Genomic DNA, 22,697 nt, shown 5'->3' on the forward strand with positions numbered 1-22,697 from the left:
GCTTCCTTTGGGCAACCCCCTGCTGCAGGTGGGTATCTGCTCCACCATGGACCCTTATGGGCTCCAGGGACACAGCCTGTCTCACCATGGTCTGCACCAAGGGCTGCAGGGGAATCTCTGTTCCTGTGCTTAGAACACCTCCTCCCTTCCTTCCATACTTACCTTGGTGTCTGCAGAGCTGTTCTCCCATTTTCTCACTCCTCTCTCACATATGCTGCACAGTGTTTTTATCCTTTTATAAATATATTGTCACAGAGGCACTACCAAAGTCACTGATGGGCTCAGCTTTGACCAGCAGTGAATCTGTCTTAGAGCTGTCTAGAACTGGCTCTGTCTGATATGGGGTCAGCTCCTGGTGTCTTCTCACAGAAGACACTCCTTCATCCCTCTTTCACTTGCTGCTACCAAAAAGTTGCCACGTAAACTCTACAAAAGTTCATACGCACTCTTGATTGAATGGGTAATTGACAGTAGGTGGGAACCTTAAATTGCACGTAGATTTATTTCAGGCAGTTGATTCCCCAATTATATACCAAAGTGATGTGGGTCTGTACCATTCATACCATTCAAGAACTGCCTAACTTTACAGATGGCTGGATTTACCTAAAATTATTGACTGAATTTGCTGCCATGTATTGGGTGGCTGTTGATTAAGAGATTTGATGTGATTGGTGTTTAGGTAGAAGAGCCCAAGGATCTGGATGTGGTTAGGACTATGAGCAACAACATTGAGACAATAGTAATTAAACATACGCTACAGTCCTTTTGAGCCTGTGCCACCCTGCAGCAGGAGAGGGCTTTTGGAGACTTTAAAGCATGTGTACAAGGAAGCCAGAGTCTGGGTTATCGGTAGTGCTGGGAGGGAGGATGGTCTTTTCTCCCAGATTGACTTCATCTTTTCACTGTGCTTTTTGGTTTTGTTATTTTTTGGTTTTTTTTTTTTTTATTTCCATATTAATCTACTGATAGTCTAATTTAAATTCATGTTTGTGCTGTCATTACTCTCAGAGCTAATGGTCCACAGCTTTAGTGGATGAAGGCATCTGATGTTGGCTGTTTGTACTCAGTCGAAGTGGTACATATCAAACTTATACAAATTGCATTGATTGACTTTGCTTGGATTTGGGAGCACCCAGCACACCATAAAAGCTGATGGAGAATAATCCCTGAAGTGGGGCAGATTTTATTCTCCTTTATGTCTTCACTGGTACTAGCATCTCTCTGCTGGCTTGACATCTGCCTAAGGCAGACTAGATCATGCCATCTACAAAAGGCCATGAAGTCCTGCACAGTATTGAATCCCACCAATGCTGGCAACGTACAACGGCAGATGTACAGAGCAAAATACATACAAGAACTTTTTCTTTATTATTCAGTAAAAGGGATTTTGCAGTAGCCATAGGTCTGTCTGAAAAAAGAAATATGGGTTCAAGTGTATCATGTTGAAGCTGACCATGACTCTCCCAATAAACAGTTATAGACATGCACTTCATGGCAGGACAATGCACATTTTGGATCTGTTCTCTCACAGCCTTCACAAGCTTATAAGAGTCAACCTGATGTAAAATAATTACAGTAAGAGTGGTTTTATGGTTGATGGATTGGAATAGAGCTCAAGCTACCCAAGTTGGACTCATGGTTTTGCCAGTCTTCCTGTGCAACATTTAAAATAAATAGGATTTGCCTGTTTAAACTTAGGTTCCTAGAGTACCTCAGCTAAATGATGTTAAAAGTATGTGGTCTCTAGATGCTACTCTGTGAAAGCAGAGGTTTCCCCTATGTCCTCTGTCATGTCTGCTAGGTGTTTTAGATGCATGAAGGGGCTTAAAGTGGCTCTAAATGCCTATGTTTTGGCAACCAAGTCTTGTCTTTTGTGTCCCTGTCTCTCATTTTTTCACATATAGAATGCAAAAAAAAGTACTTCTCTATTAAAATTATATGCTATTGGGGTAGGAAGTGCCTTTTCTGTGCATTTGTTCAACATCTACAACACTGAAGTCCATGGATAATTACCTTTACACAGATATTTTTTACTGATTCTGCAAAATAAGTACAAGCATTTTTGGGAGATGCACGGCATTATAAAATGAATCTGTTATTTATTCTGCAGAATATGCCCTCAGGTAAACTGGTTTGCCAGCAAAAGAGCAGATTTCTACATGGGGAGAAAAAAGTAAAAGAAGGCTTTAACATTTTAAAATAGAAAACAATGAAGTACATTATGTTGAATGAGGAGAGATGAGCATGTTGATTTGTATCTTCACACTCACTGAGCCTTCCATTTTGTAGCTGTTTTTTTTCAGTCCTCAAGGAAGTTTGGACTGATTTGGAATTTAAAACAGCATCAAGGCAAGACTTTGTGCTTGTCTATACATGAAGGCCAGTCCTTGTCGACCAAACTCTTGATGTTAAGTGGCCAGCCTTTCCATATTGACTACTCTCTCACAGTTAAATCCTGTGGGCTGGCCTTGCAGTGTGGAGGGCTGCCTTCTAATGTGAGAGAAACATTCACACTTCTACAATGTGCTAATAATTTAAAGTAATAAGCATCCAGGCATTAACTTTATGCTTGGAGATGATAAATTTGAGTGATGTTGCTCATTCGGTTGAAAAGCTATACGTGTTAGAAATGTTGGGGTAAAGAAAACATAAACTTAGACTGCCACTCTACAGTTGGAAAATAAATAGAAGCAGTAAAAATGCAGAATAATGTGTATGGTTTTATTTTCTCCTGGTCTGTGAAGAAACAGGAGCTTCACTCACCTCTTTGGCTGGAGGGAAGTTGGGTTGAACAGCCATTAAAGGAGGTGTAGTATTAATCTGCTCAGAATAGTTGATCACTGTGACTTTTGCAGTGGTCTTAAAGGGATTATTTTCATTCGATTCCTGAAAAGGTGCGTTAATTAATGCATTTAAAAGTACCAGTATTTTAATTACTGAAGCATAATTATTTAATACCACTCTGGTTCACTTTGATAGAGAACATTACTTCAGAAGCCCTTAAGCAGTTGCAAAAACATTTTAAATGACTCCTCCTTAAATCAGTCAGTGTTGTTAAGGCTCTTCTATGTTTTAAGTGGATTAAATTTTATTTTGTTATTAGTTTGAACATTTACCTTACTGTGTAAATTTATCTCACTGGATGAATACTTGATCTTTTATATCCTTTTGTCTCAGGTTTGTGGTCCAATCAGTCTAGTATTTTTCCTCCAATATTGGTTGTGTCACACAAGGATGTCAAATATTTTGACGTAATCAGGACTAATACAAGTTGCAAATAGGCAGAGATTTCTTCCCAGGTTGCATGAGTTCGTGGTGTGTTGATAGCAGAGGCTAATGAGGTTATATCTTATGCAGAAAGTTTCAGGTGACATCCTGAGCTACATAAAGTGAACAACAAAATCCCCAATGATTTTTATTGCTCTGGGGTTAAGCGAATGCATTAAAACAAATCCAGAACAAAACCTCTAGACCACCTTTATCTTAGTCCTCCTGGATGTTCCAGTTATCTTTGTTAAGTACTTCATCTTTTGAGCATCTATTCTAATACCCAGCAGGAAGAGAATGAAGTTCTGTTACATCCAGTGGGCAGGAGTTCCATGCATTACTTCTAATTTCATCAGGAAAACTATTTTTAACCACTTGTAAATCACTTTCTTCTAGGTTTCATTGATTTCCCTGTTGTTTTGGAAAAATAGAAAGGGGAAAATATGCTTTTCCTTTCTTCTGCATCCTTTCCATTATTATGTCTTCCTTGTTTATTCTATAGAGTAGTGATTTCAATTTCTTCAGTCTAAGTATGGTTGTTTCCATTTTTATTCCTTCAGAATATCTTCTCTTTCCTCTGGGCTGTCATGATGCAGATAAACACGGTATTCAACATGGGGATATCTTCCTGACACAGCACAGATTTACTGTCCATACCATTAGTTGAGCGCAGCGTTGGACTTCATGTGCTGTCCATGCTAAAAGTCATATATATTGCAAGAATGTTGGGGGCAAATTCTTCCTCAAATAGGCACATCAAAAGAAAAAACACCAGAAAATTTGGGTCTGGTCTTTGTCTCTTGTACAGAGAGGCATAAAACTGAGCTTGACCCATTCTGTTGCCATTCTATATTACTCTAGAGCTGTTATGTGGAGCAAGTGTAAAATAATGTGTGATAACCATACATTTTTTGTTTGTTTTTCTTTACTAAAATTTCTTATCCTCTAATTAGCAGAGAGGGTTGTAATCATTTGATACAAAGCACTGCTTTGATATCACAAAACCAAAAGAGTGAAAAATTATTATATAGGTATTTTGTAATACTGTCTAATAGATTTCTAACCCAGAATATGAGGTAATCCAAAGACATTTCGTTTTGATGAATAACGGAAGTTCAAAAGCTTTTTCCTAATTTATAAGATACATTACACAGAAATCTTCCTTGGGCTGCTTCAGTTATCTTTTATCTTGATTATGGTTGACATTTTTGGGGTACAAGGCACTGTAGTTAGGAGGATAATTTTATATTCTCTGTGAGGTGCTGCAGTTTGGCTCTGAATGATGTCGGAGACAGTTTGAAGTCAGAGCACTATATTATTTTTCCATTGCAGCTACTGGATACCTCATGCAGCCTGATTAGTGGCATGAAGCTGGGAGAATCTGAGCAAGGGAAGGGTTGTATCGTTTGAATAACTCAACTGCGTGCCTGTTGTAGAAGAGCTCCCACCCAAGTGCCCCCAACTTGTTTAGCTCTTGGGCACAGAGATTTGGATTTATTTGCAAAGTACCTTATTCTGCTTAGTCTTCCTGATATTTATGTACATTTAAGCAACCCTCGTGTATGCAGACTAGCTAACACATTAAACTCATTACTTAGCATCCCTCATCTGGCTCTTCTGCTTATTAAAAATCAAGGTAGAAAAGGGAATGTAGTATTTTCCACAACATTTTTTTACTTTCAAAAAATATTAATTGGATGCAGTTTTTCTTAGTTTAAAAGGAATAAAAGCAAGCTACAGTTTCAGTCATACTTTTTACCTTTAGGCAAACTCGCTGTAACTGCTGCTGAAATTAAATTAGGATCTATACTTTCTTCTGGAATCTTTCCAGCTCATCTTTAGGGGAAACACATAGGATATGAAACAGAAGCTGAAAGCAAATATTGTTCCCAATTCTGTCTTTTCATGAGTGTAACATGAGAAATTGTATTCTACTATTGTGGTTGAGATACCTAACGATTTATTCCAATATCATCAGGTGTATAAAAACCCATCTGTAAATGTCTTCTAAATTACATTAAGTTTGTCTTTCAGTCTAAATGGCTTTCTTATACCCTGTTCAGTACATGTCTGCAATCTGAATGAAGTTTAAAATATTTTAAAGGCAGGTATAGGGAGCAGAATGAAGCCCCCATAATGGTCACACGCAAGTCTATTGTTCCTGGATGTGATCCACCCAAGGTTACTGAGGGAGCTGGTGTAAGTGCTCACTGAGCCACTTTCAATCATTTATCAGCAGTTCTGGCTCACAGGAGAGGTCACAGTTAACTGGAAGTTCGCAACTGTGATGCCCATCTACATGAAGGGCCAGGAGGATCCAGGGCACTACTCTGACCTCAGAGCTGGGGGTGGTTATGGAGCAGATCATCCTGAGTGCCATTACACAGCATGTACTGGAGAACCAGGTGACCAGGCCCAGTTAGCATGGGCTTATGAAAGGCAGGTCCTGCTTGACTAACCTGATCTCCTTCTATGACAAAGTGACCTGCTTAATGGATGCAGGAAAAGCTGTGGATGTTGTCTACCTAGACTTTAGTAAAGCCTTTGACACCATTGTCCACAGCATTCTCCTGGGGAAACTGGCTGCTCATGGCTTAGACAAACGTACACTTCGCTGGGTAAAAATTCTGTCTGGATAGCCAAGCCTGAAGAGTGGTAGTGAACGGAGTTAGATCCTGTTGGCAGCTGGTCAGAAAGGGACCTAATGACTCACATGAAATAAGTTTAAAAAAAAGGAGTCTTATTTGGGAGTCTTATCTTAGGCACCTTTCCTGGCAATCTTGAATTGATTTTTTGATGATTGATAAGAATTTCAGGTTTATAAATTCTTCTCAAAGATGGAATTGCTTTCCCACAGACCACACCAGGTGTGTGAGCAGGTGTTTGCAGAGGCAGACTTAGGTACCCAGTGATGATCCTCAGTGTGGGTCTGCCTTTGTCCTCCCGAGGAGCAGCAAAGTCCCATGACATTTTGATTGTGTAATCTTTCATCAGCCTGAATCCACTAGATTTTTGCAACAGAAGAAGAGAGGTTTCCTAAGACAGGCTGGAGGTTATGGCAGCTGCAGCCATGCTGGCAGGGAGGTGAGACCACATGGGTGTCTTTGTTCCATCCACCCTGGTTCCCATAGGAAGGTAACCTAGGGACTGGGGCAGTGTGGGAGGTCTATCACACCCCTTTGGTCCTTGTAGCGTGTCTACTTGCTCCCCAGCCAAAACATCAACCTTGTGCTTTCTTGGCTAGTGTGCTACAGTCACATAGGCTGCCCCCTATTCAATGTACATGTTGTCCTGTTGGATCTGCATTAAAAGCTGGAATCCACACAGCCGTGTTTTAAGGAAGCAGAAGGAGCTAGAAACAAGCAAGGAGCCATTTCCAGTAGCCAAATCAGTCATGGCATAGCATCAACATCAGTTCTGAAAACTGCTACTGTGTCCCAGACCACTTTTTCAAAAGCCCGAGCTATGGCATTCTTCATTTCATGCCCTCTAACTGAACTGCTCAATTTCTGAAATGAAGACAGGAGAGCGAAAAGTAAGACTTGTATCAAAGGACCAGGGCTTCGGTTTGTTGTGAATTAGCATTTTTCTATTAGCTAATAGATAGATTAGGCATTGGAAGCAAGCTGTGGAAATCCTTTTTTGACAAAAGATGCTATAAAACTGTGATATGTGATTTTGTACTGCCAATTATTGTAAAAGCAAAATGCAAGATTTTATAATGGAGCCACTGCTTAATGTTGTTCTTTTTTTCTTTTTCCCTTCAAATCAGATATTTATCTTTGAGAATAACATCTATTACTGTGCCCATGTGGGGAAACAAGCCATCCGAGTGGTCTCCACAGGAAAGGAAGGTGTTATTTTCAATGGGCTCAGCGACTGGCTGTACGAAGGTAGGACATGACATTTAGGGCAGCAGTTAGTTATGAGTTTAAGTCACACTTTAGATTTACAGAACTGGCTGGAATTAGACCTTTAGAATTACATTTCTGGTGACTGGTGGACCACAGAGCTGAAAATCTGCTATTCTAACAGTTGTCTGAAGTGCTGGACTGGAAATAATGTGAAATGATGTAAGAATTCTGTTTTCAGGCTGTTTTTTCTTTCCTTTAGTCCAAAGGTAATAAATCACCAGGCTTTAATGAACAGAGCTGCTTCATTATTTAATGGCACCTGCAATCACTCATAGACGTGCCATGATTTCAAATCACAGAACAGGACAGAACTGGGCAGGGAAAGGGGTTTTATTTTAAAGGAAGACAGGGGAAACAATTTTACATGATCAGTTGTTTTGCAGAGCAGCAGGTGAGCTCTGGAGCCTGCCCAGATCTTGCTACCTAAAAATTTTCTAAAAGCAGACAGGTCCTTGCAGTAATTGGCTTCTTCCTATTGAAAATTGGCCTGTTGGAGTAGAGGGTCACCACTGGAGCACTGCTTTACTTTGGTCCTTTCAGCTGGCAAATGGCTATTGAGGTGTCTGTGAGCAGTTGCTTGCAAAATAATCTCACCTGCTCACTATCTTAGGAAAGGATCTCATCAATCCCCAGTTCTTTTGGGGATGTTACAGGCTTTTAAGTCGATATTTTATTAGAATTAATGTTTTTATATATATATAATTACATAACATGCACACAACATGCATGCCTCTCTCTGTTGCCGGCTAATGCTGCCAGAAGTTCCTTTTCACAAGGATCCTGGTTTTGGGACCTGTCACTATCTCTTTCCTGTCAGTTTCCCTCTAAAGTCACACTTTCTCCTGCAGGTGCCAGAACTGTCCAAAACTTTTCTTATCTCTATAGAAAGCAGTGTCCAAATATATTTCTTAACTGTGTCCTATGGGCTGCTCCCAGTTTCCTTGAGGCTTAATGGAACAGAATAGTTTGCAAAATGCTGTTCACCATTAATTGGTGTAAAAACATTAGTCACTACTTAAGTTATTCTGTATCACAGCTAAGCTGGGGCTGTTTGACTCAGAAATAAGAGAATGAAATTAAATTGTTTTGCTTGCCACGCCAAGATAAGCGGGTCCCATAAATCATTGTACAAACTCATCAAACACATCAGCAGAAAAATCTGATAGTGGCTTACATTACTTTTGATATTTAAATGTGTTTACAGAATATTTGCAAGTACATGTCCTCTTTGTGATGCACAGAAGTAAGTAGAGGAGTGACTAAGAAGTTACAAGATGCTCATTTTCTTTTACTTTTCATTATTTATTGATTTCATTGCTAAAGGTGTGGGCAGGGCTGTTTGACTCTGTAGGTCAAATGTGCATATTAGTATCTGTATTTTGCTGATAAACATCATTTAGTACACGAGGTCTTCTTGTAAAGCCTTGCACACAGCACCATGCTGAGAGGCAGTTGTCAAGCCAGTGAAATCCAAGCATGCCAGCAAGCCTGTGATGATGACACTTGTTTTGCTGACACATACTTTTCTTCAATTACGGGATTGCTCAGGCAATTTCTTGGCTGACACTGACTTTCAGGTTTGTCCTCTATAATGAACTTTCTTGATAGCTTTATGTTAATGTACTGAGAAAGGGAACGAATGTATGATCAAATAGAGCTAGACTGTGTGATTCCACCTGCTTCTCTTGCACCATGTCAACTTGTGCAGTCCTGATGGAAGTAAACCTGGGACCAGTGTCAGGACTGAAGATTCATGGCAGATGCTTGAACAAGCTGTGATGCCATGGGATCAGATGGACCTGCAGTGTTCAAATGTCAGGTCTCTGCATGCATGGATGGATGGAGCAGGATCCCAGAAGAAACTGCAATTTCTTCCACCACTGGGAGATGGATGACACCTCCCTAGCAGAGGCCATGGGAATTCAGGCATCATTGTCAACGAGGCTGAAGTTTTACCGTAGCAGCAGCTGCGGTGCTCTGCCAACACACTGTTACTGGCACCTTTCTTTTTCCAAATTTTCTCCATTTCATAGATGTCACTTCTTCAGTGGGATAAACAGAACATTTTAAATCCAAGTTTACCAGACCAGAGTTGCTTGAAATCTGGGCAAAGATTGAAATTTACTACCTCAGGGCTATTTTCACTCTCTTCCCCCATTACCACAGGCATTTGTAGATGTGTTTTTTCCATCTCCCTAATGGAGCTGGGTGAGATGCCTAGACCGATGTTTGTTTGCACTGCTGCCATCTCAGCAAGCTACAGGGATGGATGCTGAGCATATGTAGAAATCTCGTTCCATCTGTGCAGCCATCTCCAGCAGATAGTCTGCAAAGGAGCTGTGAGGAACGCTGAGACGGGATCACAGAGAGTTCAGTGCACTCCTCTTCCCTTGCATGCTCTTTCTGTTGCTGAAGTTCATCACCTCCAGCAGTGGCAGCTGAGCCCTCCCCACAGCGCCTGCTGGGTTACTGTGACAGCTCACAACCTGCTTCTCACTTCCCTTAAAATATGCTACATAAAACCCCAAGAAAAATAACTTGGTGTTTTGAATTGAGGAAACAAATTTTTAAGATCTTTTACCATAACCAGCAAGAGCACATCCACAAAAATCTCCCCACCCTTTTCCAAGAGCTGTTTCCACAGCACGTTATGCAGATGGCAGTCCCAGCAGTGCCACTGTTTGGGGTAACTTCTGACACATAGTATGAATGGTAGACCCAGAGGGAATCACTTTTCTTCTGTCGTGCTTTTTTGTCACGACAGAATAGATGTACTGTACTATTAATCACAGGTTTTTACTAAGTCTGGAAGTAGAGCAGATCTAGAGGAGATTTGACAAGCTTTTTGCCCTGGAAAAATGCAGAAGCTCATTTCAATTCAAGTTAAGCTCTGCTTTTGTAAATCTGCCAAAGGGGGAAAAATTCTTCAAGGTATTTATGCTGATCTGTAGACTTTCGATAATATAGTGAAAAACATTGCAAATCAATCAGAGCTTAATCTACTTAGTGCATTTAGCTGGAAGGTTATAGGTTGATACATAGATTACTGTAACATGGAAGCATAGATTAAACATGGGGTTTATTACTAAAATAAGTACTGACAATGTTTTCATAGTCTGACTTAACATTTTCAGAGCTGTGCCTGATAGATGCTTATACTAAAATGGAGTGATATCCTATAAAAGAGAGTTTAAAGTTTTGCAGCTGAAACCAGCTAAGCATTTAAATGCATAGCACTAGCAAAGAATATTTTATATATTAGTGTGCTATATGATTGCTATTGGTTTGAGAATATGTTATAGCAACAATGAGCCTTAAAGATAATTTTAAAACAAGTGGTGTTATAGTACAAAGTACTTTATACTTCCAAAGCGCTAGGATAAGAGCATGCATATGTACATTAAATATATAGGACTTTAACAAAAATAATGTACGTTTTTAAAAGTAAAGTGCAGATAAAGTTCATTTCATTTAAACAATTTGTTAGAGTGCTCTTCAAAAGAAATGTTTTCTGTCATGGTGTAATTAAAGTATCTTCATGTGTTACCAAGCACTTGGAGAGTGCTCAGGTATTGTGAGAAAGGATGACAAGGCGCTCTGCCCAACTGTGTGATCCTGCTTAGTAACAAAGACAAGGTTATGGTGTCCCTGGGTTCAGTTTGGAAGCTCATTGAGTTTGGGACTGTGTGATGCTGAATCCTGGGGAATAGGGCAGGAGGATATCCCTCTGTGCTGGCATGCTTCTGCTAGACCGAGGTCACCCCAGAATGGTAACTCTGGGTCCCTTTACTTGCTTTGCTGAGCAGGACAGGGACCTTTTCTGGGCTGCACTGTTATAGTCCTAGCGTGACCTCCTTTGGGCAAGTCTGTGTTCATAGATAAAGGTGAACAGCTTCTGGAGTTATGGTCAGCTGCTAATTGCACACTTGAAAACCATGTTGATGTGGGATAGGGCACTTTGGTGTGTGGTCCTGCCACAGGTGGGAGGGGCAGAAAGGTTTTCCACCTATAGATGGGCGTATCCCATCCATAGAGTGGGAAGCTAAGGGTTTTCCTTTTGGTTTTCTGCATGTGTCCTCAGATGTAAGAATAGTCTCTTAGAAACTATTTTGTAACTTGGTCTGCAGGACATATTTTGGGGGTTTAGAGACTTTGGTTGCAAATGGAAGAGTTGTATGTGAGTTACTTCTTCATCTCATGTCACTACCAGAGCAGTGAGAAGGGCTTCTCCTGGAATTCTTTAAAGATCTTCTCAAAATGAGCATTCCCATTCCAGACTTAGTCCTGACACTGTGGATGTAATGTCTCATCTGGACATCTTCTCATGCTCATGTCAGAGAGAATCCATTGGCAGCTAAGCACCAACCCTAGCTCACATGGCACACTTTGAAAACTCTTGTGCAATATGAGCTGTATGCATCCATCATTTAAAACTGATATTCTGCTCTGTTGAACTTAATGTACAGCGGTGTTGCTGTCCTTTATTTTTGGCTAGGGAGCAAAAGGAGCAGAGAGAAAATACTTTTTTCAGTGATGATTCGTATGCTTTATGCATCTTCATTCTGCCTGTGCCTTATGTTGTCACTAAGAGATCCTCTTATGTGACTTCGCAGTGACACCTGGTGGGAGAGGCCAGGATGTCATCATCATTAAGACAATGAAACTGCAGAATTTTTTGCTGCAAGATCTAGTAAAGGCTCCAAATTCCCCCTCACATACATTTTCCTGAAACTCTCATTCTGAGCTTATGGGAACTACACGTCCAAAGCTACGGGCTGATTCATGCTAATAGTGTTTCTGTTCCTTTTCTAGACTTTATGAAGAGAGGAAAGAGAACACAGTAATAAAGAAAAATCTTTTCCATAATTTAATCAGCATCTCACAAAAATCAGAGGGTATATTTAGAGTGTGTATGGCTGGTCTCAGAAGAACAGTGCCTGGTAGCAGCTGCCAAATCAAGTAGCGATTATTTTAAGCAGTATCTTTTATGCTTATAGTATTTGAAGCAAGTGAAGTAGGTATATTTCTTAAGTTTAGAAGTATTAATCCTGGGACTCTGGAAGTGGTATTACTACTGGGAAAATGCTAGATAAGTCTGCTGGAGCAGTGCCTTGCCTAATTTGTCTGTATGCACCATTTTTCATGGTATAATACAGAATGCTGAACTTATGCTTAGAAACAGGAACTTCGATGATTGAATTATACCCAAATTCGAAAAGAGACTTTCATAGTGAGGCTGAAAACAAGTAAATCCTAAGATTCCTGTTCTGTTACCAGAGAAGAAGATGAGATATTCTAATATTTCACAGTGTGAGGCTAACCTTTCCCAGTAATTAGTAGCTCCAAGACATGGTAGGGGAGGATGATATGAAGAATTAGACTGAGTCATCATGGAATTTTTAAGGTACTCCAGATAAATAAATCTCTTGCCAAAAGAATGCTAAAGCCAGGGCTCCAGACTTTAAAAGGGGACAGCCCTGATTGGACTACAGATGAGGCCTCTTTGACAAGATATGTGAAGAGTCACTGGGACAGTGAATACAGATTTTAGTTTGTGTTTAAGAATGTCAGAATTTTTAGTCACGAAGAAGATATTTCATGGACATAGGTGAATGTGCAGTTCTACACATCTGCTGTGGGGTAAATGGGGCTAAGGGAAACAACATCAGATGCAACCCAAGACTAAAAATCACTACTTTGTCCTCAAGTACATGCTGATGTTATTCAGGGATGTTGTGGAACCAGTGTAGAATTTGTTCCCTTATTTCTGTTTTGCATATTGGACATCATTCAATGTTGCCCATTCAGTACATGCAGCTATTGTGCAGCACTCAAGGCTATACAATTCCCATTTAGCCATTATTTAGTTGTTTGTTGAAAATATAGGTGACTATTTTTTGGTGCACCTTTATTTACCTCCTCATTTTTACCAAATGTGCATAAAATCTGGCCATTTCAGTCGCAGCCAAAGTAAGAATGAAGAGCAGTGGTTGGTCTTAGCCGTGCATTTAAAGCGGGAATTTCCACTGTACATGATTTCTACTGTACATAATTTTGTCGCAAGGATGATGAACTAGATGCAACACTGTTTTGCTTTGTTTATGTTAAAGCAGAAGAGCCTTAAATTTCAGCAGATCATGTCATGAAAGGCTTGGTACAAGTTCCCTCACCTTCTTGCTTTGGTCAGGGTTCCTCTGTCATAAGGAAGCCTGCATTATGGATTGCATCACCAGAAACAGGCTTCTGGCCCTTCTCAGTTGGCTAAGGTCAGGGAAAATTGAACCATTTACAATGCACATTATGAATGCCTGCCTAGAAATCAGCAAGCTCCTGAGAACTTTAAAATGCGCTGTTATCTGGACTGGCTTCAAAATGCAGCACCGCACCATGATAAACCTTGCCAGCTCTAGCCTTGTCTTTAACCTTCCCTTTCTGCAGAAGGTTGTTTGGAAGGGGGCTGCAAGCCAAACCCAACACCTGTCATCCTCTAATTTTTGGATCACCATCATTCAGGCTTTTGGAAGGAAAACACAATACTATTTACTGTGGTCAGTGGTCTCCTTGGGGCCGTGGAAGGAAGCCCAGTGTCCATCCTGATCTCACTGGTCAGCCAGCAGCTGCTAATACTCTTAAGTCAAGAAGTATCCAGAAAGTGAAGTTGTTTGTGTTTGCCCTGAAGCCCTGGTAGGTATCTGAAAATAAAAATTGTATCACTAAATGAAGTATTTCCAAAAAGTGTCATATTTAAAGTTGCATAACAGAGCTATTATGATTTTCTGCTTGTACATGAATTCTATTTCTCTGCACCAAATTCATTACAATAGCCTTGGGTAAAATATTCTCTCAGCAATCTGTGTCCCCATTTTCTGATTATGCTGGTATTTTTAATAGCTAATTAGTATACTAGCACTTTAAATATTGCATAGATTTTGACCTATGCCATGCTTAGCTGAAGTTGGAAATAACTCCATGGAAGCTAATAGTGGTGCTCTGGATCTGCACAGTGATGCTGAATGCGAGGGTCTTGCTTTATGCCCACTGTCAGGGTTGCAAAGGAAACATCTTAAACTGATGTTATTCAAGAAAAAAGAAAAAAAGAGTGTCAATATGAAAAAGTATTTGCAAATTCACTCATTTGAGAGCTGTTTTTCCTCCGTGAAATCAAACCTGTGGTTTGATATGGTAAAACACAGAGAATACATTTAGGTGATCAGTTTCACTGCAGATAAAACAAAAATCCATCCTTTCTGTGTCAGTGGAATTGAGCCTGGGGTCTGAGACACATGTAAGAGTCTTCCAGGCTGTAGCTAGCCTCTTTGTCTCACTGCTCCTTGGCCTGAATAAAGAGTATCTGCCGTAAGAAATAAAAAAGCAAAAATAAATGTACTGTGTCTGAATTAGAACGAGTGAAAGCTACATGAAAGGGGCACAAATTCTGCTGAGATCTGTGATTCTCACTAGAGAGTTGGTCTATCCATTGTATAATAGGGAAATCAAAAGAATATCAGAAATAATGACAGAAGTCAGCTCATAATTTGTGAATGTCAGCTCTCCGAATGGGGAAAAAAATACCTAAACCAAAAAAAATATTACAAATACTACAGCTCCAAATCTAATACCAGCTGCAAACAGTCAGAGGTTATAGAGGGTCTTTGGCTGGAGGAGCAGAGGAGGTAATGACCTGTGAAACACAAAGGATGAGTTACTGCCGAGGGCTGGCTGGGAGCGAGGGATGCCACTGAAGAGCTGGAGTCCACTGTTTCCTGCAGGAGAAAAGGCAGGGGGTTAAACCTTTGTACATGAAAAACAACCTTCAGTATTGCAAACTGTGGTGCGTGTGCTTGATGTTGCATGAAGCATGAGAAACAGCGTGCTCAGATCCTGGTACTGGGAAAACAAAATGGGTTTTTCACACCAGTTATTTGAGTTACCTGCTCTCCACTGGACCTCAGACCTTTAATACATGAAAGCCGTGCATGTTACAGTACAAGCTCTCTTTCAAACTGGGTCATAGAAGCTCAGTGGTGACTATGGTGTTGATACCAACCAGTACCTGGAGGTGACTCTACCTGGACTTTGCTCGGCATCAGGAGAATTGAAGAATTAGAACAGATCTTTAATGCGATCACATTGACATACTGTCAGTTTCTAAACTATAAAGCATCCAGGGATTGTATCACCCTCAACACTCAATTAGTTTATGTTCCCTATAAGTAACTACCATATGGCATAGCTTCTGCACCAGCTGTTTTCCAGTCTTCAATGGGTACAGGTCTACAGGGGAATCTGTGCCACAGAGTAAGCAGTAGTCAGAAAAGTGTAAGAGAATGGCATATTTTAAAGATAATCTCAAACCTTTCAGAGGGGTGAGTAGTAAAATATAAGTGGCCAGGAATGCATTGGCTGTGGTGTGCTCTGTTGGGGACACCAGGTGCCTGCAAATGCAATGTGTTGGCAGCAGGACAGGTTGCAGAGGTTGAAGCTGCTCCTGGTTTGCACTGGTGCAGCCAGGATGGGACAGACAGAAGGAACCACATCGAGGTGGGTGGCAGAAACCTTTAATCACATTCTGGTATCGTGGGATGAGGGCTGAGGACTGCAAGGACTGAGCAACGCTGTAACGAGATGTTTTCTTCAAATCCATGGCAAACATGGAGTGATGCATCACCAGCTATATTTCATTGCCCACCAAGGCAGAGCTAGACCATAGCTTCTGCACTGGAGATAAGACTGAGGAATAAACCTGTGTTTCTATGTCTGCTCAGGTCTGCAGCCTCCAGCAAGAACAGCACCAACTGTTTGTCTTCCCCAGCCTCTTTACCTGCTTTTCCCTCTTTCTATTGCAAACTGGATTTCCTGCTTAGAGAAATATTTCCATGGCACAGCTGGATCATGTAGAGCTGGATTTGATGCAGTTCTTCCTAGTTCTTTTGTTCTAAAGGATAGTTATTCCTTTCTGTGTTTACCTGTGTCATCTTGGTCCTGAATGATCACACTTTCGGCCGGCTTGTGCTACCAGCTTGACAAGCTGTTATTTTCATACCAGAAAATTATGATTAGACTACTTTTGGGTTTTGGTTTTTGTTTTTTTGGAATAATGACTGAAAATCTTTTGTGCCCTATTCTCCAATCATAAGAAGACCATTTAAGACTGTAAAAGTTCTCGCATGTCACTCTGCAGTGGAAAATTGGTCTGTTGGTTTTAGTCACATCAAAGAGTACGGCAACACAAAATGCTGCTAAGGCCTAAATACCGTAATTTGTTCGTAATTATTTTAAATGCTTCTTATTGTCAGATTCCTTAGTTGTGGATTTTGAAGGAATCTCTTTTCACTTTTAAAGGATTTTTGAGATATTAATGAGAGTGGAAGCATTGTACCAAAGCAAACTATCAACTGCCCTGTGCTTTTGTTTACAGAATTTCCTGTGATGTAACTAGGTCTCCTAGATGGTTTTGCAACTGAGTGTACTCCTTAGTGTGGTTTACAAAGGCCTGAGCTCTCATGGATCACTTTTTTTTATGCATCTATAATTCCTTTCAAGGCTGAAACTTTTACTGTTTTTTTATTGTTGTTGTTGTTATGTACATAATCCTGTGTGTTTTGTGTATTCTTTTTAAGATGGTTTTCTATCATTTGAGATTCCACTTCCTTTCCCCCCCTGCAATTCCAGTGAAGCAACAAAAGCAACATAGTCTAAAGGCAAGAAGTACTTGGAGGCAAAGAGTTAATACTGAAGGGCATATGAATGCTTGTTGGCAAAAAGGAATAATTCCAGAGTGGTCCTCAAAACTTCATTAGAGATCAGAGAAACATGCAATATTGCATTAGCTAAAGAAAAACTACTATAGAACAGGGTTTAATATCCTTGGAAATGTTGCAGACTTTATTTGAAAAATAAACCCAACAATACTCTATTAAATTTATAGAGGAAATGGAAAGCAGAAACTCAGAAGACTGTAATTGCCACCTGCAAATATAATAATTAGAGTAAGAAGTAATGAAGGAGGAAATCAGAGGCAACTCACCTCCTTAGCAGGAAGGTGAAAGTTATATTGCCACCATGTGGTAAGACTATGGAGGAACTACTCACTGTCAGGATTCGATGGGATTGCTACAAACGGTAAGAAATCTGCATGATTTACTGGAAAAAAAATATAGTATGCAAATAGCATCCTGATGAAGAATAAGCAATGAGAGATGAAATCCCATTTTCCTTTTGATTAGTGTGTACGGCTGGTTCTTTGGTGGTGTGTTTGGGGGGAGGCTGTTACTTGAATTTTAATTCAAAACCCTGATACATAAAATATTCAGTAGAAAAGTGAGTGGAGTGCAGAAAAGATTTTTTTTAAGTTCTCTTTTTAAAATGAGGTCATTTATAAGCTTTTATGAGTACAAAAATCCATCATTCTGATGCTTGTCTTCTTGAAATCATCTCCAAAGTTTCAGTGTTAATTTTGATTTTCTCAAATTCTTCTGATAATCATGGGATACTTTCCAGTTCTATTAGATTTAGAAATATGAGTCTTAGTGTTTCCCAAAGGACTTTTTAGATTGTACTATATGGAAACATAATTATTTTGCAAGCAGGAAGTCTTCCAGTTCTGCCTACAGCAGGATTTGGGATTCATGAAAGTGTGTCAGCTTGTTCTTTCCCCCCCTGACTTTAGATCATAATTCCTCATGACATGACAACTGGTTGGTGTAGAAATTATTAGGATTCAAGAGCATGATTTCACAGCCTGAGTCAGATAAACTTTTCATAATCCCCTTTGTGATCAGATTAAGGCTGGCCCCTGAGCTGACCCACAGACAAGGACAGCCAGGTGAGCCTCTCCTCCAAGACCAGGGGTTGCTGATGTCGTCCCTTGCTTTCCTTTTGGAGAGGTTCATCCTGCTCCACTGCAAAGTCTGTTTATTGTCTTCACTGTAGTGTGAGTCTTTCTCTTGTCTCTCATGTGTATAACATTATTTTCACTGGGTTGTTCTGGTGCCAGTGTAGCAAAGTGTTTAAACTCCATGCTGAATACAGCAGTCGCCTTTGTAAGAACAGCTCTCCTCCTTAGCACCCACACACTTGTAGCTAAAATGCAAGAATGAGATAAAATAAGCATCACAGATGACAGTCAGCTGTATCCCTTCATACACGTCTAATTATGACCTTCACCGAGGCAATTATGCTGCCTTGATCTTAATGCCTTTTGCAACCATCAATTAATAAACCTTCACTTCATGTCCTAGTAGAACAGGAATCATTACCATCTTTTTAGAAACAGACAAACTGAGACACAATTATTGACCTGGTTTTTAGATGAGATGAGAGAAATTAGGACACAAAACTAAGGTGAGACTCTCACCTTGGCCCCTAGGTACAAAGCACCACACAAAACCCCAGATCTGTCTGTTCTCAAAATGTCCCTGGGGTCACCACCAGCACAGACCCTTGGCAAGGTTATTTTGTTATTATTATCATTAAACCCCCTTCAGGTTTGGTCACAGGGCATGATAGATGCACAACTGGAGAGATATATCTATGTGAGTCACTGGGCAGGAAGGCTGGGTGGTTCCCAAGGGATTTCAACAAGAGTGGAAGCCTTTTCTATCCCTGAGGTACCTTACAAGCAGAAGGCAAACGTCTGCTGTTAATGCTGCCCCAGCTGTGCCATGCTATTACTTCTGTTCTGCATGGTGAAGGGGCTGATGGACTCTTACCTGATTTGCAAATCCCAGAAAATACGAGCAAATCTCTTCAGTCCTTCCCTTTTTACACATATGACTCACAAGCATTTGCCTCCTACATTAGTTTTGCTTTTCCTCAAAGTTGAGTCATTGTCTTGTATTTGATTTAACAACAATAGCAGCAAAAAAAAGTCAGCATTGGTTGCTACTGCATAAGACTAGATCAAAAGCAATTCTTTAAAGGAGGCTTTCAAGACAGCTAGATTAAAGATTTGAGAAACTGGCAAGAAATAGAACCAAAGAAAAACAGCTCCTAAAAGCAAAACATTATGTTTTCATGCTATTGTGCTTTTAAAATTGAAGGCAACAGTCTGAAAACAGACATCAAAATAAATCTTACTTGATGGGAATTATCTGGAGATCATTGTATCTATTGTATTTGTTTTGATTTTCCAGTTCCTGCCTCAGACTGTAAGCACAGAGATGATTTAAAAGATTCAATATCTCATTTTAAAAATTAAACTTCGCTTGATTATTGAACTGACCCATACTAACCCAGAGACTGTTACGTGTTATCCTGGAGTATCACCAACAAGCTAGAAATAGTGACAACCGGATAGGAGGCAAGAGCTGTTTCCCCAGTAGCCTGACCATTTGATGTACAATAAGTGAGGCTGTGCTGCCCCTCGGAGGCACAGCACAAAGTTGCAGTGCATGAGAAGGGAAAGGATGAATTACGGGGCTTTAAAGTTATCTTGTTTTTGATCTCTCCCTCCTCTCTACCCTTCTCCCTCCAAGACCCTGTGTGTTGCCCGAAGGTCTGTATGTTGGAGACTCTTGATAAGGGTATAAAAGCCCTGTGATTTAGCACATCTTGCCCAGATTGTATCATGTGCAACGATACACTGGAGAAATCATTTTCCAGCCAAACATAGGTATTGTGGAAGCTTTTCCTACTTCTCATCTCTTTTCTTTAATATTTGGCATCTGGTATAACTGTGGTGGTCTCATCAGCTCCTGAGGATAAAAAAATGGTGGGATTAGAATGTGTGCTGGGTTCAGCAGTAGCAGTCATTTTTCTCCTTCTTAGTAGCTGATGCAAGTGCTGTGGTTTTGACTTTCAGCCTGGGAACAGCACTGATAATGCCAATGTTTTTAGTTACTGCTCAAATCTTTAGTCCGACCAAGGACTTTGTGAGTCTCATGCTCTGCCAGGGAGGAAGGGAAGCCGGGAGGAAGCAGAGACAGGGTACCTGACCCAAACTGACCAAAGAGGTATTCCATACCACAGCACATCATGCCCGGGATATAACTGGGAGTTACCCAGAAGGGCTGTCTCACCCTCACGCTTGGTCAGCGGGTTGTATTGTATTCTCTTCCCTTGCTATTTCCCTTATCATTATTATTATTGGTGGTAGCAGCAGTGATTTGTGTTATACCTTAGTTACTGGACTGTTCTTATCTCAACCCGTGGGAGTTACATTCTTTTGAATCTCCTCCCCATCCCTCTGGGAGCAAGGGGGAGGGAAGAAGGAGGGGGAGTGAGTGAGCAAGACTGTGTAGCTGACAGAGTTTAAACCATGACAGAGTGTTAGGAGAAGATTGAGGGAGTTAATGTGGTTATTGTCTGGCACTGTGGAGCAGGGAGTAGATTTGGGAATTTTCCTGTTTTAGCCAGATTTGTGAGTGGAACTGCTGCTCTGGCTCATGGGCACCACTGGTAAACACCAGACCCAGAGCAACAGTGGGAGAAGTTGGCATCTGTCTGCTTTTACAGCTTGTGACAACAGATTGACACAAAGTCCAGCTCTGCCCACTCATGAACTCAGGATTCTTCTAAGAACCTCTTTCTTGGGAATGCTGAATTGTGTCAAAATGTTCTGTTGAGTGAGAACACCACAAGGCTGTGATGGAGCAGCTCTTGTTTAAAAACCTACCTATGAATTTTGAGCATGGTTTTGATGTTGCTAGTGAGAAGAATTTGAACTGGATGCTGACCTGGCAAATACTGAACCAAGAAATGCATCAGAAATGTTTCAGTGCTTTTGTGAGATTTAAAATGATGCAAGAGAGAATAATAACCCCAAAAAGGAGAAATGGTAACGTTATTGGGATTGTTTTGGCTCCATTAGCAGAGAGCATGCAATGCCAGATGGGAGGTGGGAGTAGCAAGTCAGAAATGCAGACGTAACAACAATTTTATTCTAGTGCGAGCTGCCATTTGGAAGTGTTACGGTACATGATCTACTCATTACCGAGGCCCAGGGTTATCTTTAATGAGCAGATCACACAGCACAGCACTGCTGTATGGCACCTCAGCCTGAAGGGAAGTTACAAAAGAGTGGAGAAGCCAAGAGGTATGTTTTCTTCCATTCCATCAAGTCTTCAAAAGGGCCAGCTCCTTTCTCTGGGAGAGGAGGAAAGTGGCAACATGATGGATGTAGTCATGTTGCTCAAAGCCCGAGCGCTGTACCTGACTAAGCATATTACGATTAAAGCAGCCAACCTTCCTGTTCCCCTCCCAGAACTGATGTTCACCTGCATGAATTATTTGCTTGGCCTGTGTAGAAACTACAAATGCAAGTCCACCAAGTGCTTGGTGGTAAATGGCAGATCACAAAGCATTTATCTTTGGCAAAATAGGATTCCTAGGACATCTAGAGGCTGTCCCTGACCAGCACTGCCCCATGTTTGTCCAGTTCTCTTCTAGGAGACAGTATGCATTTGAAAGCACAGCTGAAATATGATTTAGAGGCAAAACTAGCTCTTTGTCTTCAATGCAGCAGCTAAAATAGCTTGAAGATGAACAGTCACTTCTCCTGGCTGACTTGACTTCATTTTAAATTTGTAGTTTAGATTAGTAGAAACACTGTGCACTCTGCTGACCACTTGAAATAAAAAGAAAGAAAGCATAAAATAGTTGCAGGTTTTTTCCAGAATAGTTGTCTACTTTTTGTTTTAAGTAGAAAATAATGAATCATGTAGTGCATTCACAGGTATGAAAGAAGTGGATTTGGCTCCCTCAAACACAAAAGTGGCCAGGCATAACACTGTTACGTTTCTTTATATTACATTGGAAAACAAAAACTGGATACTTATTTAGTATGTGTCACTAGATATATTATTTATACCAGTTACAGTTTTAGACTTAAACCTGCAGTAAGCCAGCACCCTGAGTACACAAGACACAGAAAGAAAATTTACAGACTATCAGTCAACCAGGTGCTGATGTTTATAGCAGTATATCACAGTTTCTGTTTTAGTTTGTGAGCACAGATCTGTGGAACAGAAACCAGATATCCTGTTAGCACTCCTTAAAGAAATGCTCTTCACACTGAAAACTAATCAGAATCTATGTAATCCTGATGTAACCATGGTTTGAGCATTTTCACCTACTGGTGGAATCTGCTAAGCCTGATGGAGAGGAAACCTCACAGCTAACATGCCAACAATGTAATTGGGATTTATAACTGCAGACTGGAGCACACAATCTTCAGGGGCTGGATTGAATGATGAAGAAATAACACTTTGAAGAAACCTGAAGAGTAAATCACATCCACTCTCTCAGATGCATGTTCCCACACACGGGAGCAGGGCACAGTACCCACATCAGGGACTGCCTCATCCATGCATCATCGGTGGGAAGGGATGTTTAGCCAGCCCTGAGCTGGTATGTTTTCCAGGAGGAAAGTTACCATGGAAAGATGAAGGGCATCCAAGGAAGACTTAGAAATACAGGGAAATATGTATTAAAATTGTCATCTCTGAGTGTATCCTATTCCAAATGCTTCAGGAATAACATGATTTAGAAAATTGCTGGCCTGGCTGTGCCTAGTGC

General features: G+C 40.6%; 1 protein-coding gene across 2 annotated transcripts in view; it reads left to right on the plus strand.

Moving 5' to 3' along the window:
• DPP6 (dipeptidyl peptidase like 6) overlaps positions 1–22,697 on the plus strand; it is a 412,441-nt gene that overhangs the window by 320,389 nt on the left and 69,355 nt on the right. For both annotated transcript variants that reach the window (XM_005150038.3, XM_005150039.3), the window contains exon 8: positions 7,040–7,160. In XM_005150038.3, the coding sequence (XP_005150095.2) occupies positions 7,040–7,160 (121 nt within the window). The remainder of the gene's footprint in view (positions 1–7,039; positions 7,161–22,697) is intronic.

Source organism: Melopsittacus undulatus, chromosome 1 (assembly GCF_012275295.1).
Source record: "Melopsittacus undulatus isolate bMelUnd1 chromosome 1, bMelUnd1.mat.Z, whole genome shotgun sequence".
Taxonomy (NCBI): domain Eukaryota; kingdom Metazoa; phylum Chordata; class Aves; order Psittaciformes; family Psittaculidae; genus Melopsittacus; species Melopsittacus undulatus.